The 19256-nt window shown below is 42.3% G+C and overlaps 1 protein-coding gene across 1 annotated transcript in view; it reads left to right on the top strand.

Moving 5' to 3' along the window:
• The window catches only part of LOC310950801 (uncharacterized protein), a 12694-nt gene extending 2922 nt beyond the window's left edge, over positions 1 to 9772 (top strand). Inside the window, exons 3-9 of the mRNA XM_083918796.1 lie at positions 1231 to 1581; positions 2715 to 2981; positions 4398 to 4685; positions 5025 to 5138; positions 5318 to 5379; positions 5540 to 7378; positions 7798 to 9772. Of these exons, the coding sequence (XP_083774922.1) occupies positions 1231 to 1581; positions 2715 to 2981; positions 4398 to 4685; positions 5025 to 5138; positions 5318 to 5379; positions 5540 to 7378; positions 7798 to 7827 (2951 nt within the window). The 3' untranslated portion in view covers positions 7828 to 9772. The remainder of the gene's footprint in view (positions 1 to 1230; positions 1582 to 2714; positions 2982 to 4397; positions 4686 to 5024; positions 5139 to 5317; positions 5380 to 5539; positions 7379 to 7797) is intronic.
• The last annotated feature ends 9484 nt before the right edge of the window (positions 9773 to 19256 follow it).

Here is a 19256-nt window from a genome sequence, read left to right as displayed (position 1 = left end):
AAGAAGCACAATGTTCTTAAAGATCAGGTATGTGCGTATAATGACTAAATGTGTGAAGGCAAATTTAGAGTCTGAACAGTCTGTACGTTCAGAAAATGACATTAGCAGTAATAAAAATAAATACAGGGTTCGTACAGGTCCTTGGAAACCTTCAAAATGTTGTGTTTTTAAGGTTTAAAAGTGCTTGAATTTTGGATAAAGTACTTGAAAATGCTTGAAATTGTATCCGTATTTATTTCACAACAAAAAGCTATAGAAATGAAATTGAATGTATTATCCTTCCGCTATTACAAAACACAATTGCAGTTGTTTTATAGCATAATTCCATCTCAGAGTGATAAAAAAGTGAAATAATAATCTTCAATATGTATGTATTCATAGAAATATGTAATTTACCACAGCTGTAACGTGCTGGAAAAGCTTGAAAATGGACCTTGAAAGTGCTTAACAAGTGTGTACGAACCCTGTTAATACCAGGAAAAGATGACACAAATGTCAGATTACGATCTAGTCTCATTATGATAATATGAATTTAATATTGATATATTGATCGAATTGAAAGACGGGTCACAAGATAAATGTGAGGGGTCGTGATCATTGATGTATTTGTTGTGATGTTATCATTTTACCTCTTTGGGCCTTGAATAGTTATTTAAATGGAACTATCTGATAAGTTAAGAAGGGGAAATGTTTCTGCAGAACTGCTCACAACTCATAGACATGAAAGATGGGAAAAGTGACCCCATTGCTTCTTTTTTTCGTAAGAGGTAGAAAGCCATAAAGATAGGATGCCAATGGTTTGATCTTTATCAATACATATAATTGAATAAAATGAGAAAATAAGAATGAAAGCAAATGATGTACAAGAGAATAGATTAAAAGGAGATAACGTGAGCCAATAAAGTACAATATTGATTAAGTTGCAGCATGTACGGTGGTATGTGCAATGCTGTAATATATGCAATGTGATCGTAAAGTATGTGTGTGTGTTGGTGTGTTGCTCTCCGCAGTCAGTCTATGGCAGAGGGTGGTGAATATAAGTTGTATTTCCGTAAGATTAATGTTCAAAGTATAAGTAGTAAGCAGTGTATAATACAGTATTTCCCACAGAAGTAGAAGTATTAAGTTAAATAAAATGGAAAATACTCAAGTGAACTACAAGTACTTAAATGTATACATGTACTTTGTTACATTCCACCACTCGTTCTCACTCGTTTATTTTCTGTTTAGTCCTCCTCTCTGCCAATGTGCTGGCTCAGGACCCGGTACAGATCCAGTTCCAGACAGACCCGGTGCTGGTTCAAACTGGTGCCGAGATAATCTTCACCGTGCTGACAGTGTCCCAGGTCTTTTCCATGGAATGGCAGTACCAAGGAGGCGTCACTGTGGGTACGTGGAGCGGAGGATCCCCGGCGGTTAACCCAGGAACCCAGTTCGCGGGCAGGGTCACCATCACTGCCACCCAGCTCAGAATCGGAGGCGCCCAGCTCCGGGACGCGGGGAACTTCACGGTGGTGGTGACCCCCGTTGGTACAACAGGCCAGGTTGCTAACTCCAGATCGATACAGCTGAGAGTGTTTGGTAAGAGATAAAGAAGTGTGCCTGTGAGAGAGGAAAGGAGGAGGACGAGGTGTGGTGTGCGGTTGAGGATGGTTTTGAGGGGAGCGATATTGTTAAGGAGGAACAGGAGACAGTAAAGAGCGAAGAGGGGAGGATTTGGGGAGTAAGAGAATTAGTCTGGGAGGTATAATGAAATTAGTGACCCATAGTAGGTGAGGTAAAATTAATGAAAAAGGAGGAGGGGATGGAGCTAGTGGCTCAGGGCTTTATGCAAATAAAACCCATTTGATATGCAGCGCTCATGCTCTTAGATGTTTGATATTGTAGCCGTCTAAATGTAGCGTTGCATTTACATACAGTACATACAGTATTTGCATTAATTTACATTCAGGACTGTAATGAAGCCTGAACAACGGAGCGTCTCTCTTTAGTTTCCGTTGTCAGCCCACACTAGAGCGATGTCGTTACAGTCTTTCTCATTGTTCTCACCACCAGCGCTAATAGGGTGGCAGGGTGACCAAATTGTCAGAAGCGCTAGTCTATTATCGCTGAAAGGTCACATCCTCCAAACTCACAGCAGCTAGTTGGTGTCATGGAGCATCCGCGTCCTTGAGCACGACTCTCAACCTCTTACTTGCTCACTCACTCACTCGTAACTTACTCTGAAAATGACTAAAAGCTAAAATCATGAGTACATTTTTTTTTTCGTGTGTCAAAGGCAAGCGGGAAGTCAGCAAAAATAAAAGTGATTAGAGCTATTTGGTGGCAGCTGGAATGTTTTTGTTTGCTGTTGCTGCTGCGGTTCTCTCTTAGTCACAGCCTCCTCCTCCGTCCGCACGCCCCCTCTTCTCCCTTTCCAATTATTTAACTTAGGCTGCCCGCCAAGAGGCATCTCAGCTACCACTCACACCGTCTGCCCCCTTATTCACCATCTGTGCCTCTATCTCAATCCTGTCCCTTCTCAGCTCTCGCTTGCTTTGATTACAACAAATTATCCTCAACAGCAACATAAAGCGGCCCTTTATTGTTCCGTCACTTTTGAAGTGAGCTCTCTCAAAGTCCCTTGCTCTCTACCTACAGTAAAAGTGCATGTTGAAAAGTTTTTATGGTAATTCTGCAGCTCTTTAGTGAAACATGTTTTACTCTCCCTGTAGATGCAGTGGTCTCGGTGAGTCTGTTTGTTCCCTCAGTGGCAGTGGAGGGGAGAAATGTGTCCCTGAGATGTACGTGGACTGGTGGGACAGATATTAGGGTCCAGTGGGGCAAAGGAGGCGCAGCCGTCACCGCCGACTCCAGGATTACCATCTCAGATGGCTCTCTGTTCATCAACCCAGCCAGACGGGCCGATGCCGGGGAGTACACGTGTACCGTCAGCAACCCTGTCAGCGCCCAAACTGCCACACAGAGCCTCACTGTCTACTGTGAGTTTGCACTGATCAAGACAAGTGGCAGCTAATCTGCTGTAGCCACTGCAAACAGCAGTAGCTTATCTACTCTACATTGCACCGCACACAGTGTGCTGAATTGCATTCTGATTGCAAAGGACATTCTTCAGTAAGCTTGTTGTACTGCTTCTAGCTTTGTCTTTATTGCATCCTTAACTCTGATGTAATAGTCTCACAGTAACAATCACCCAACAGTATATCGACGTCTATCTAACACTAGAGGTTTCTTTACCCAGATGAAAATCACACCAGATTATGCATGTCGTTTGAATCTACGCATGCCTTATAGAAATATAAGTCATGTTAGTTTTCTGTTGTCGTTTCTTGTTGTTCATCCGAGACACCAGACTTTAATTCTGTCATACAGTGTGGATCTGTGATATCACAATTAACAGGGGCTGTTTTGCTTTCTGATGGAAGCTCAGTAAACTAGAAGAGCAATTAAGGGTCGTTTTCATTCTCGATTCATCTCTTAATTGCGCAGTATGAATTATAATCACATCACACAACCACAATGGTGAAAAATGCTCCTTTCACTTTCCAAGAAGCTACAGTGACATCTTGAAATTTGATTCACATTAATCTGAAACAAAATAAGAGAATCAGCAAATATTTGGTCTTTTTTTTGCTAAATAAATTACTTGAACTATTAGTTGAATATCAGAATTCCTGTTTTGGGGAAATATGCATATTCACTTTCTTGCAGAGAATTAGCTGAGTAGGTTGATGACAGTTTCCAGGGAAGACTTCTCACATGGTTCTGTGTAAGAAACCGTCGGACGCGTCATGTTAGAAACAGTGAGCCTGGCTTAGTCCAAAGATAAACTCCCCTCATGTTATTTATCAGGTCATGTCTTGTTTGATTTTGAACAAAAACTGAAGTGTATAACCTTGTGCATGTACAATTCCCAAACTGTTGAACTATTTCCTTATTCATAGCCCTATTTATGTAGCTTGAAATACAAGTAGTGTTCAGAAAATGGATGGTACTGTTTGTCCATTGTAAACACTAAACTGCTCTATCTCGTCATTATGCAGTATTTGCCCTCAGCCTCTGACTGTGCAGAACTTTGAATGCAGAATCAGGTTCTACTGTAAATATGCCTGGTTGAGACACATGTTTAATCAAAAGGTGGCAGCCATTGAGATTTGAGCTTTAACATCCAACCTGAAAGTGCACAGCTCCTTCATTAACTTAGTAATATGCCGAATGAATCAAGGAGGGCTCATCAAAATGCTTTAGCCAGACGAAGTGTCAAAAACGCCAAATTGATAAACCCTGAAGCAGAATATATAATAAATCTGTGCGTTAGAGTCAGCTTTTTTGCAGAATGAAGATTTTTTTTTGTACTTGACGCTGCTAACGATGTCCTCTGATCATCAACAAGCCAGATGGCCCTGACGCCCCGGTGCTGACCAAGGACGCCCCGAAAGACTGTGTCGGGGGAGGGGATGTGTTGGTGGGACAGACGGTGCGTCTCACCTGCATGTCTGACTCGCTGCCCCCTGCCCTCTTCTCATGGCAACGTGACGGACAGCCGGTCGCATCCGGCCAGCCCGACAGCGGGGTGCTCAGCCTTCAGACTTTCTCGACGGATGAGAGCGGGCGCTACGTCTGCTCGGCCAGAAACAGCATCACTGGAAGCACGTCGGAGCAGGGTACGGACTTGGCCATCGTAGGTGAGTTATGGCGCACGCTGACCTCTCTGTGACTGATAATGATGACGGTTGGTTTTGGACTATGTCCCTGTATCTGTCTTCACGACAGGAGAGGGACAGAAAGTATCCCGGGAGATTGATCTGGTGAGAATGTGGTCAAAGTCATTCAGTGACTTTCACACAAATGTCCTCCTTTGTTTTCATTTCTATCTCTCTGTCTCTCTCTGCTGTTACTCTATCATGTTTCTTTTAATCTTCCTCTCCTCTCATTTTTTTTCTTTTCCTCCCCTTGTCTGTCTGAGCTCCAGACTCATTATCTTTATTAATTCTCCCCCTTTGACATCGTTCTTTCTATTTCAGACATATGCCTAGATGTGGGAGAAGTGGTGGGGATTGTGATTGGCTGTTTGCTGCTGATCCTAATCATCGTGCTCCTCATCGTGCTCATTGTCTGTCTTGCGCGAAGGAGGAGGGGTAAGTCTGAGTGTGGGATCATGAACATTTTGTTTGTCCACTGTTTTTTCGTATATTATGCTGAGTCACACACTTTGTGAAAGGCTCTTTGATGGGGATTATTTCCGTTCATTCTTTACATAATAGCTCATCCGTGTTTTCCTGCACTTAAGTGATTTGTCATTGTTGTTTCTGTACAGCACAAAGACAAAGTGATACTACTGTGCTTGTGCAGAAGACAAACCCAAATCCCATGCCTATAGTAAGCCACAGTCAAGTTTACACATTATCCACCATGATTTTCTCTTTATCTCGTCCATGTGATGGTGCTAAAGGGCTTCTCACAAATTAACCCTCTCATTCCATCTTTCTTTTGCTGTCTCTTCTCTCCCTCCCCTCATTTTTCATCTCTTCCCATTAAGCCTCCAGATCCACAGCCTAATGGTGCAAGGGATTTGGGCCAAGGTCCCCAGCCCCCCCTCTATCACTTGAACACACACACACGCCACCCTGACCGCTTATACACAGCCCCACGTGAAAACCGTGGCAACTCAGAGACACTTCAGCTAAACGGGCGGCATAACTCCGACACACAGAGAGACAATGGTCGTACCCACACAAATAGACTCCAACATAATGCTTCTCAGAACGCCAATTCAAACCCACACAATGACATTGACAACCCGGCTTTCACACACGTTGATGCTCAGAATGCAAACACACTCTCAAACACACAGCCACAAAATCCAAACATTCTCATACAGACTGGCACTGCCCAGGGTGGCGCCCAGCAGCCCGCGGTACAGGTCAGTCTTAACACACTGCCACAAACTTCCCAACAAAACAACAATGCACAAATGCCCACCATTCATGTCAATCTTAACTCATACCCAACTAATGGCCAACAGACTCAGCAAGACAGCTCATTCCCTGCTGCCAATACAGCCAATAATGCTTCACAAACCCCACAAAACTTGACACATACACCGAATCCCATAATGCAAAGTTGGCAGTCCTATCCTAGCGACCCCAGGCTGAATGGTCACATAGAAGCAGGTCACCAAGATCAGCCTGGAATTATCCCAACTGGATACACACACCATAACAGTAATAACACTCTTCAGCGGAACGCCAACACGCAGACATACCAGCAGGAGCCAGAACCTCCTCGCTGGTCTGATAGAAACTCATGGGACCTCCTCAGAGGGACACCAGCATATCCCAGACAGACATCACCTGAGTACACTTCTAACACATCAGACTACACTAGCTATCCTTCTGTACAAAGAGCAAGAACGCCAAATAGATCTCAGCCGCGACCTCAGAGCCAAACCCCTTCACGGAGCAGAGCTCCATTCAGACAAGATGCGCCATCAGTGGACAGGCAGATACGGAGCCATTCAGCCGATGTTCGGGTCCCAAACACACGCAGACTAACACAGCTTGAGGCTGAACACCACACACAGAGAAGCAGCCACACACAGGGGAAGAGTGCTCAGCGAGATATCAGAGGTTCACCTCTTAGCCAGACCGCCCCCAGGCAAGAAGCCACACACAGCAATAACCCCCAGGCACTGCCTCTCATGAGCCAGCAGGCCTTTGTCAGCCGCTCAGCGCTGTCACAAGGACCCGTGACACTACAGGGATTGACTGCAATGCGGGAAGCAGATTCAAGAGCTTTGGCTGATCCTAATCACCTTTCACAGGCACACATGGCCCAGCAACACAGAGCGGTACCGGTCCAAACACTACCACAAGGCCTGGGCAAACAGACACAGCCTGTCATGAACGATGCCAATCAACCTCGCCAAGGAGGCACTGCTCCAGTCCCGTACTCTTCTGCCCAGCGTAATCCCAGTAACCTAACCCAGGCTGCACTTACAGAACACACTAAGAGGGCTCAAGCATTTCCGAATCGGAAACAACAGACACAGGCTGCCCTGCTTCACCCCGGACCACAGGCACGTCTACCTGCTGCGGGGGCTGAGCACCCACCAACTCCTCCTCCTGCTATCGCCTTCACACAGTTCCAGACGCTCCCCAAGAAGAACACCCAGCACAAATCCCCAACTAGAGGCCCTCAGCCCCCCAGACCTCCTGTTAACATACCGGTGGCTCAACGACACCGACAAGTACAACAGAGGCCCACGAACCATCATCACCATTCTGGAAATGGCCACTTGCACGTCAGTGCACACAGACATGCCCAAGCCGCGGCTCGTGGCCACGGGCATCCTGCCCACTCCACCCACCCACAGCAGGTGAGTGAGACACAGCATGATGGTTGAAACTGCAGCCAGCAGCAGCCATATGTTTACTGATATCACAGATTTGCAGCACACGGTTCTCTCTCAGATGTGCACTTACGGCTGTCATATCATGTCATGCTCCCTGGGAATGTGCATGTGTGCAGTATTACAGGTCCCTTTCTACTTCTTACTTGTCACCTCAACAGTTTGGGCTTTGGTCTGTTGTGTGCATTTCCCAAGAGATATTTGACAGCACTTGTAAATAAATGTTGCATTTTTATGATCGACAGTCTCCTCGGTGCCATACAGATGTATTTAGTCTCGAGCATTTGTGTCACTGGCGGTTATTAAAAGTAGCATCGTGTGTCAGAGGTTCTGCCTCTTCTTCTGCATGACATGCTGGCAATGAAGGGCTTGTTGTGTCTTTCCAGCAACAGACTCACAGAGGGAGACCGAGATGATGACAGATGTCAGCAGACTACACTACAACTGTCCCACATCCACTGACACAAACAAACAGTTGACAGACGTGATCCAGTATACCACCAAGGAAGACTGATGCATAAGGTTCTGCGCTCCAAAAAAAGCTGCCATACCCTGGTTTATCAGTCGTAAAGTCAGGGTTTTTAAATGAAAGAAATGTCTCCCATGGGGATGATAAAATGTACATTTTCAGAATAGAGTCCTGCTTTCTAAGACAGTAATGACAAATTATATCAAAGAAGGAGACACGTTCTGCCCTTTTAAAAAAATATAGTGAAACTGCAGAAGGTGTTTTAGACAACATGCTCCCCCATCAACCACCCCTCTCTGCTAACACAATCTGACTTCTGGAGCACTGGTCATGCATCAAACTTTGCCGGCAGCCTGCTCTGAGCCGACAAGTTCAGTGATCCATAGTTCTTGACCAAGCCCACACCCCCTCATTCATTCATCATCAAAACTAAACAACGCTACCTTGACATAATGCACTCGGTGCCTGCATGAACATCTGAGTCTGATTCAATAGTGACAGACAGGAAATGAGAGGGGACTTGGCTCCTGGAGGCACTGACAATTATGAAAGAAGAAATTAGCCGTAGGGGTGGTCTTGATGTACCGAACTATTTATTTTGCGCCTTCTGTTTACAGATGCCTCTTATGACACTTCTCAATTAAGGGGATTCGCTTCAGTGGCACTCAGGAAGTAATGCTCAGCTAACTATGAAGGGGATCCCATAAATGGATGGGCGCTTATTAATTAAATGCTTTTTATGTAACTTAAATGACTTGGAAAATAATCACACCCGTGCGTGAATGAGGTCAGCACAAAGAGCTGCAACTCTTTCTTGCTGAAAAAGCACAATGTAACAATTTACTGTTGGCACTGGGTCACAGACGGCACATTAAAACTGATGGGATTTCATTATTGCCTTTACAGAAAATGTTTTTATTGATTTATAATGTTTGTGACCTTTTTCTTTTTTTATAACTTTGGGGAGCATTTGTATAAATGGATTAATTAAGTTGCAATTGATATGAATGCTGTTATTTATGAATACATGTTTTATTCATATGGCTTTTCAAGGATAAGGCTGATGATAATGTATATGTTTATTACTGTCAACAACTCCTGAATGAACTGATTCTACCAATAAGTGATGTGTGATTCCTCTGTACTGTAGAGCTCCATCATTGTATAGTACACGTTGATGAGCCACACAGTTGCATTGGGTGACACGGTGCATCGTTACTATAAACATTGGCACTATAGTTTATTGGACACATACAACATCATGCTGCTGTAAATTCTCACTGGAGTACCAAATGTGTATTAATACTCAGCTGAAAATAGTCCCCAATATATGCACTATTTACTGCTGTGAAGAACATTTGTGAAAAGCTGTTGGACACTGCAGTAATGACTTACCCTCTTTTGAAAATTAAACTATATATAAATGCAACCTGTTTTTTTTTTGTTTGTTTTTTTCAAGTTTAGTAAAAACAAACAGTGAAGGGAAGTAAAACACATTGAGGGACTAACTAACACAAGGTCGTTATTTGTCTTTTTGTGGGATTTGTTGACAGTAAGAAGCGTATCCTCTTAGCATCAAAACAAATAAACTCAACATCCATATTTGAAAGCAAACATGAACAAATACACAGCACATCTGGCGGCTCCCACCACACATCTGGAGCTTGAGATTTAATTTACTGCCTTGAAAAATCATGCTTTTTTTTTTTTAGGAACATTAGTTCTTCTGTTCTTCTCTCAGGTTTGTACAGATGTTGAGTATTCATGTGAGATGCTAAAAGCACACTATGTATCCCTGCTCCTCAGGAAGGATTTGTACATTGTTTGGGCTTCATGAATTTTCGAAGATCTTATTTTCTCAATGGCAATAAATATTTTTTGTTGTGTTTGCATACGACCTTGGTGAAGTCTACTGTTGAACAAAACCAAAAGAACCTTCAATTTCTAAAAATCACACCGCTTTATTTCCATCACAATGAAAGTTGTCAAGACTATTCGCAGCACAATGCACAATCTTTACCTTTTTCTGCCTCTATCTTCGAAATGAACACATTCTCCCAAAATCAGAGGATCTTTTGATTTTCCGTACAAAACACCTCCTCCTGCATGTCGACAGTAAGTCAGACCATAAAAACACCTATTTATTTTGGTGCTCCTCTGAATCACAGAGCTGTTTGCAGTCGGAGCATATTTCTGTTCGCTGTGTCTATAGTGCTAATTATGCATGGCGCCTGTGCACACCGAGCGCTGTTGTTGATTCTCCTCAGATGAATCTGTTCTTTCGGCTTGTTGTGGAGGTGCAGAGCGTGTGTTTGGATCACAGCTTCATCAGTCTCCCAATCCCCTGCTCCCACTTTGTACGTCACCTCTGATGAACAGTCCTGCTGCTCACTATTGGAGACACTTCACGGTAGTCTAGCACTGTAATGAGTGGAGATGGAGTGCATTCGAGTACCTGGTACTAGAAAAGGTTGCGACATTGCCTACCGGTTCCACATGAAAGCCGTGATTTATGAAAAATGTGGAACAGTTTTAGAAACAGTACTTTGTATACTATACTGTTCCTGCTGTCTTTAGTGTGAAGTGTGTTGTTTATGGCTTAAACAGCCGAAATTGCAAAACCCTCTGTAGTCTTAGAACACACTACACGGTACACCTCAAACGCTGATGTGGCCACCTTCCCTAAGCCAATTTGCATGTAAATCTGCTGGCGTTGTGTTAGTATACAGATTTACCGTGATTTACTGTGACTGCCGCAAGAAATTGTAATTGTTTATGCATCCCGTTAGAGGCATAAATTAAAGGCGAACATAACTCAAGTGCGGTGTACGCAAATAGGGCATTTCTTTGTATTGATGAATGCTCGTATTGGTGGTTGTCAAACTTCAGCAGAGAGCTTTTTTGCCTCAAGTGTGTGGAGTGTTGATTTCACTCAGGAGACCGCAGTACATTCGCACAGGGAAACTTAATAACACAAGATGGTCAGTATAATCCTAATCAAATTTAAATTCAGTTTCCAGGCACACACTTTGTTGTAGATTTGATGGCATTTTATAGATGGAAATAACATAGGAGGTGCCACAAGGCCCACGCAGAGTTTAGTCTAATTACCTCACAGCTCCAAGTGAATAAAAATGGCCACCTTACTTTTGTTCACCGCAGTGATGGTGATTATTTCCCACCACCAGAGAAACAAAAGAGGTCAGCCATGATAGTCCTCATAAATCCATACCATCACTGAAATGAACTGTTAAGTCCTTTGAAAGTCAAGTGTCTCTACCCATGTCAAAGCGTCCTTCAGCAAGACACTGAACCACTGTCTCTGTGCACTGACCCCCTTTTAGTGAAACCACATAAATACGAGTCTCGGAGGAATATGAAATGAAACAGCACTGTGATTAAACTTTACACGAAGGGCAGCTGAAAAAAAGAAGTAACATTTTAGAGTTCGACGGCATGATCTTGAATTTATAGCTGGAGTCCGTGCCACAGCCAGTCAAAGTGTCCTTGAGCAGGACAGTGAATCCCCAACAGTTCACTGACTGTAAATCGCTCTGGATGGGATTGAGCAAAATGTAAATCATGCGTCTTAACTGCACTGTGGCAGCCAGGGACACCATGCTTTATCATCCCACAAGGGGGAGCCATGTGAGAGGATTTTTGACGTTATCTATTGATCACTTGCCACCATTATTTTCTCCTCAAGGCCTTCACCATCTGTGCAACTTCGATGGTGAGTGTCGAAATTAAAAAACAAGCCAGAGGCAAAGTTATTCTTGTCTGTAGTCCAGCACACAAAAAAACCCCTGAAAAAAATACAGTTGTGTGCAGCAACAAGGAAATCCTCAGTAGTCATAAGCTTGTTTATAGCTGCTTAAAGGTGAGCTTAAAGGTGCCTTCAGGGAGACATATCAAGCACAAGAACTTCAAAGGGTTTCGTGTTTTATCGCAATCTTTTGTTGATTCGGTAGAGCGTATCATGTTTCATATTACCGCCATGCTTTCTTTTTTTGAATAAAGACTTATTTACTGATATTTCACAGTGAAATACATCAGAAACCAAGGAGGAGTTCTTGTCGAAATGTTGCACCTCAAAGCCTTTCTGACAGATCTGTGATATCGTCTGCGGCTTTAATATACGATAATGAAAAATGTATTTGTCGTAGATGCACATTCCTATTTACAGATGCTTTCCCTTCTTATAAAGCAGATGTTTAAAGAAATGATAATGCATAAGTTTATCATAAATTGCCACTGCATGGCACAGGGGACTGCAGTGAAAAAGGGACTGGAAAATGAATCCAACCACAGACATCACACACGTTTGAAGGAACTGAGCTGAACACCTACCAGGTGTTTTAAAGGAAACAGAAGTTCACAGTTCACAGATGGGAACCGCAGATGAGAAACGGTCAGAAGGTGCACACAGGGCATAAACGTCTTCTGTTAGAAATTCAGAGAAAGAGCTGTTTCTTAGAACTCGGCCATAGTTCTTTTTGTAATGAAGACATGTGTTGCAGCATAAATTCAAAGTCAGCAGAAAGAGAGAAACATACAGATACAAAACCGAGCAGATGCATCATTTGTGAGCCAAGAACAGAGAGGAAAGCATCACAGTTTCTTGCAGTTAAAGAAGGGATTCTTAACAAAACGCGATACACGACTTTGACCAATGCTCTTTGTTTACGAATGTGAATTTCATCTACCATTTAGTGCATTTGGTCCATCCATCTACTTGTTTCTAACTTGGCTCTCATGGCGAACATGGACATTTAACATTTCCGGGATGAATTAATGTTGTCACATAGAATATTCTTGTCCAAAATCATGAAATGAGAGCTAGTGTAACATTAGCCACCATAAGCTACTGTTCACACCACACAAAGTGAGGCAGTAGCAGCGAAACCCTGAGTGTACTGACTTGAGCAATAGTGTTCTAGTGCAGACCCATTTTCCTCTGTACGAAGAAGAATGTGTTCTTTTTTTCTGTCAAGTAATTGAGCTCTGCGTGCAACGCATGCACAACACACTCCAGTATGTAGCAGAGCCTTGTTCGGACCAAACATTGCTACAGGCCATGTAACCAACCCACACACCTTAAGGTAGACAAGAGATACAAATACCCCGACATACCAACCAGAGGTGACACAGATCGGTGCATGAATCCAGGAGGAAAACTGCAGTAGGTGCAAGACAGACAGCTTAGTTTTGATCACCCAAGTGTTTTTTTTCTGTGTGCTGTGGAGATCTGGCAATGTGAGACTACCTGACTTATATTTGCATGACACTAGCTGGATAGATTTCAGTCACTCCTCGGTTGGTGAATGCCAGTGGCCTACTTTCTTGTGACTGTAAAGCAAAGCACACACAGTCAAGAATACACGACAAAGGCACAGGGTGTGTACTGAGGAGAGGTGTTTACAGCTCAACTGAACCAATATCTGCACAGCTGTTCTGCCAGTTCATGTGCTGCAGACTTCTATTAATGAAAGAGTCTGCTTAACAGTCATGAGGTGCTCACGTGCTCTTCCTGCACTGTGCACTGTATGCATTTTTTTTAGCCATCAACCTTGCCAATAAAGATATCAGTAACATGTTAACTGCAGATAGAATTGGCCAGGCTCTTGTGGACATCCCTGCATCCTCCATTAAATACAGTATGTGGCCCCAGTATGTGTGTGAATGTGTGTTATTTGATATGGCTGTGTTGCCCTACTTATTTGGGCTCAGCAGCTCAGCCTGACTACTTTTTCTAAATATATCTTTTTACACCCACAGAAGGAATTGAGAATGGATTTGAGTGACAGATTTGCCATCCGTAATGAATTTATCTGCATTTCAGAAACTCATTAAACATTTCTGATTGCAGTGTCACGTCAAGTCCAATTTATTTGCATCAGTCACAGTTATAGTCCAAAAAAGACTCCAGGGTTTTAAAACACTGAATAAAGAATATGTATTAATGATGACAAACAGTGATGCTACTGAGGTGAGGTTGTGTAAGACAGTTTCATGTGGCAGGTAATACAAGATGGCAAGACCGAGCACAGCAACAAGACACAAGGTAGTTATACTGCATCAGCAAAGTCTCTCCAAACACAGATTTTAAAGCAGACTGGGGTTTCAAGATGTGCTGCTCAAGCTCTTTTGGAGAAAAACAAAGAAACGGGAAACGTTGAGGATCATAGATGCAGCAGATGAAAGACACATCAAGCTTAAAAATTAGATGTCCATCAGTGCCATCAGCTCAGAAATGGCAGAAACCAGTGGGACCCAGGTACACCCATCTACTGTCCCAGGTAGTCTGGCCAGAAGTGGTCTTCATGACAGAGTTGCAGCCAAAAAGCCAAACCTCCGACATGGAAACAAGGCCAAGAGATTCAACTACGCATGAAAACATAGGAACTGGGGTACAGAAAAAAGGAAGCAGGGTCTCTGGACTGATGAGACAAAATTTGAAATATTTGGCTGTAGCAGAAGGCATTTTTTGTTAGAGGACTGGAGAGCAGAACATAATGAGTGTCTGTAGGCAACAGTGAAGCATGGTGGAGGTTCCTTGCAAGTTTGAGGCTGCATTCTTGCAAATGTAGAACAATCCAGCCGAGTTCCCTCATGAACTGTGTGCAAGTATAGCTAGAAGAATTGATGCTGTTTTGAAAGCAAAGGGTGGTCACACCATATATTCATTTGATTTAGATTTCTCTTCTGTTCAGTCACTGCATGTTGATAATTGATGAAAATAAACTACCATTCTTAGTTTACAGCATTTTTTACACACCTACCTAAACCTTTTGCCCAATAAGTGGAATTCTATTGTATACTGTATATATACCATCACGATGAAAAGGGTATGTTGATATATGTTGAGAATAATAGGCCATGTCAAATCACTAAATCACTCATATCACTAAATATAATAACTGCTGTGTCATACCCTAGTATAGTAATCATTTTCACAAATACATAAATAAACACTTAAATGTCTTTTTATCTGCCTAACCCTGCATTATTTCATCTTTTAATGTGTTTCCAACAAATATCCCATGATAGCATAGTTTCATGAGCACAACCAAACCTCAACTGGGCCTCTTCCGCCATTCCTCTTAGTTCACTCTTGCATTCTGCACCCCTCCATCCCCCTTGTTTCTCTTCTTGTTTCCTCCTCTCCTTCCTCCTCTGCGTAGGGTCTATTTGGCTCGGGTGCTACGGCGGATTCCCTACTGAAACTTCCCCGCAATGTAGACATCAAGTTGAAGAACTACAAGCGAGTTCAAGCCTCCCCCACCAATCATTTTAATGATTAAATAATTTAAACGCATCTTGTTGATGCTGCGGTCCTTGCTAGTGATGGATATACTTGGAGCAGCCTGAAGCTCTCGAAAGCCCCTCCAAATCGACATCGGAAAAGTGCGGAGGGAGGGTTGAGTACTCTTATTTCTGAAACTTCCCGATAAGTCAGCTGTGTGGAGGTGAGAAAGGAGCCAGAGTTTGAACTTCTCTCTTTAGCACTCTTTTTTTTTCATTCTTGATACAACAATTTGTCACTATTTATGTGAACTACTGAGTGCAAAAACGCCCTCCAGGAGAGACTGTCAGAAACAGTGAGCTGTTATCCACTATAGCCCTACATTATACTATAAACAGTATCGCCCCTCCCCTGTCTCTATGACAGCTGGCTTTTTAATCCACCTTCTTCCACCTTCAACACTTTCAATCACCTCGTAGAAAGTAATTGTGCATAACCGGACACGTACAGAGAGCGATGCAAGAAGATTTAATGTTGATTACGAACTGCAACAAACAATACGGACATAAAGTGAATCCTGGAGCTGACATCCGGATCAATAACTCACTATTATCAATGTCATCATCAAGGTCATCATGAGGACATCTGGTAAATGGACATTGATGGCATCTCTGTCTGTAAACCACTGCTACGGTTCACATTGCCACAAAAATGTACAATAAGACAGAGTTTAAGCTTAGGTGGTAGGTCTGTTTTTTTCTGTAGGTCTATTTTAAGTGTCTAATATTTGCTTAGTTCATACCTGCCAAATCTTTGTTGTTTTATATTTGAATTTGCAACATCATAAATTAGTTTATTTCCAGACTAAGTAATTTATAAACCTACCTTTTCGCTCTGTCAACTTGTGATAGGCTTTTGTCATTATTCGAGCATAAGAAAAGAAAAAAATAATCGATATGAAAACAAACGTTGGTTGCAGACCAACATGTTCCTGCGTATTTTGTGCTTGACCTTTTGTTGCAAAATGTGGCCCAGAGAGCCTTGGAATATCTCTGCCCTTCAAAATGCCACTGTTGTGCTATGTGACCTCATGTTTAGCGAGCCTTTGGGGGAGTTAACGGTGACATTTACAACATTTTTTGGAAGGGTTTACGTATATAAAAATTGTTCACTATCATATATTTCTGAACAGCTTTTGATAAGGACAATATTTTAAAAGGGACATTGAAGGTCTTGAGAAATGACATTTTTGCTGACCTAAAAAAGTGCTTCTATCAGCCTGAGCATGCAAAAGCACTTCAAAGAAACACTGTAATATACTTTTTTTTATTCATTCTGCAGTAGCAAGGAAAGTGTATAAATAGAGCCCTGGATCTTTATTAGGCATTATTCTTAAACTGATTAAATTATGAATGTTTGATTTTGCATTGTTCATGTGTATGCCTTGATTTTGGATTTATCCGCACATTTATTTAAATCTATTCTAATATGTCCATATTAAAAACCCCAGAAACAAATTTTCTCAATCAGTTTCTTGCTCTGAGCATCGGAGTCCTACTCACACTTTTCTTTTAAGTACAGCACCAAACAGAGTCAGACCTGATCAAACCACACCCACACAGCCCCAACGAAGCAAATCATCATTATCTGGCTGTTAAGTATAACGTAACAGCCTTTCAAAATACGATTTCCGCGTCCAAAAGCTCTGTTGAAATAAAACAGACACAACAACCGAACATGTGAACAATTCCGATCACCTATAATGTCAGTTAGACACCTTTTTCATCAATAAGAAAGAGGTAAAATGACAATTACGTTGTTTTTTCTGAAACTCAGATCTGTTCAAACAACGGGGAACACGGCACTGCTAGGCTTGAACCGTATTTTGAAAGGGCGTTAAGTCACAACTTAACACTCGGATAGTCTTCAACTCTCAATAAACATTAACTAAGGATTTTTATTCCAAATTTTGATTGTTGTTAATTTAGTCATAAATTTAATGTTTCATGAGATTTGAAACCAGACTTCAAAGGCTTTAAAGTTATAATCCCTGTTAAGAGTTTCATAAAAATCCATACTAGTATGAAACTTTAGGCTACAGTAAGTTAGCTGTATGGGTAGTTGACTTATCTCAGGAGTTAGGCCGTGGAGGAAGGGAACGTCAGCTCCAAAACAAAGCTTTGGTGTTGGCCTTCAGGTAGCGACAGTACCATCTCCAAACACAGCTGCACTAACACGAAGTTTGCTGATCGAAAGGGGAGGGCCTGGCTGTACCTGCGCTACTACACATGGTTAAATAAAGCTCTCGTCTGTCTCCAGAGCTGCTGTCTAACTGACTTTGTATACAGTCTATGGGAATAATGTTACGGTGCTAAAAAAGTCCTAGAGGACACACGTGAAATACCCTCACCGGCCACCTTATTAGGTGCACCCAATCAGCCAATCACATGGCAGAAACTCAATGCATTTAGGCATGTAGACATGGTCAAGACGATCTGCTGCAGTTCAAACCGAGCATCAGAATGAGGAAGAAAGGTGATTTAAGAGACTTTGAAGGTGGCATGGTTGTTGGTGCCAGACGTGCTGGTCTGAGTATTTCACAAGCTGCTGATGGGATTTTCACGCACAACCATCTCTAGGGTTTACAGAGAATGGGCTGAAAAAGAGAAAATATCCAGTGAGCGGCAGTTCTGTGGGTGCAAAAGCCTTGTTGATGCCAGAGGTCAGAGGAGAATGGCCAGACTGGTTGGAGCTGATAGAAAGGCAACAGTAACTCAAATATCCACTTGTTACAACCAAGGAATACAGGAGAGCATCTGCGAACACACGACACCACCTACTTTCTAGCAGATGGGGAACAGCAGCAGAAGACCACACTGACACTTTATTAAGCAGCAGGTGCACCTAATAAAGTGGTTGATGGGTGTATATTGTGGTTTTAGCTGACTAATGTTAGCTTGCTGGCTAATGTGGAGGAAGTGCTAGTTAGCTAACATATAAAATACTCTCTGAAATACTGAGAGGATAACGTCAAACTATTTAATCACAGCTGATCTGGCTAACTGGTAAATCAGCTAACGTCAGCTCGCTAACTGGTACTAAGAGGTACCTCTACAAATAGAAACACTGGGGCTATTTCATCAGAATCCATGATATGATATGAATAAACATTACCAAACATAAGGTGAATACAACTTTAATACATCATCCGTGAACATCATTTCAGTATATCAATGACAACAACTCCCATGATCCGATGCTACACAATGTCATCAGAAAGTCATTGTTAGGATACCCCATTGTTATGATTCTTGTGAGACCCCTAACTAACTTTAACAGGAACAATACGCTTAATACTAACAAAGTACACTGCCACAACCAGTTGATTTGAGGCTATCATCAGTAAGACACATTAAACTGCAGCTCTATTTTCTTTTTATCCTCCTTCGACCAGTTTGAATGCAGTAGCTTTTTGTCTAAACTGATGAGCCAATAAGCATTGTGAAGCAGATTGTTTGAACGTATTGCATTTTTGGACCTGTTTAATTTGGAGTCACTCCAGGAGGAATCATACATTCTTCTCTATTATTCTCTCTATTCTCTTCTCTCTAGGTCCAATCCCACTCTTTTTTGTAATTTCTTATAATAAAGGAAATCAGGAAGAGCAATTATTGGTATTATACTCTTATTTTACAGACGAGTGTTGGTGTGCAGTCATCAGCAACTGACTTCTCATCTAAATGCTCTCAAATGTTTGCAAATTCTCCCCATGGCGATGATTAAAATTTCATCTCACCTGAACACAGGAGCACCGTTGCTTCCCTGCTCTATTTGCTATTACGCTGCAAAGATATTAAGAGGTGCATTGTGTATATCTATGGAGCAATTTTACACCCTAATCAGAAGAGTAGTGACTTTCAAGTTTCATCGACCTCCAAGAACGGGTGTGATGTCTCATGTCTCAGTCAAATCCGTGCCTCCTTTTATCTCGCCAATCACCCACTGTTTGACAAAACCATTGATTTAACTCTCTTTTTCGGCTATAATGAGATGCATTTTAAATGCTTTGCTTTTTGATTTTTCAAGACATTTTTATCTCCATGATCCAATCTCCTGGTCTGAGGATCAGC

Source organism: Echiichthys vipera (genome assembly GCF_963691815.1).
Source record: "Echiichthys vipera genome assembly, chromosome: 8".
In the NCBI taxonomy this organism is placed as follows: domain Eukaryota; kingdom Metazoa; phylum Chordata; class Actinopteri; order Perciformes; family Trachinidae; genus Echiichthys; species Echiichthys vipera.
Note: the sequence above shows the minus strand (reverse complement) of the source record. Positions and strands in the feature narration are given on the sequence as shown.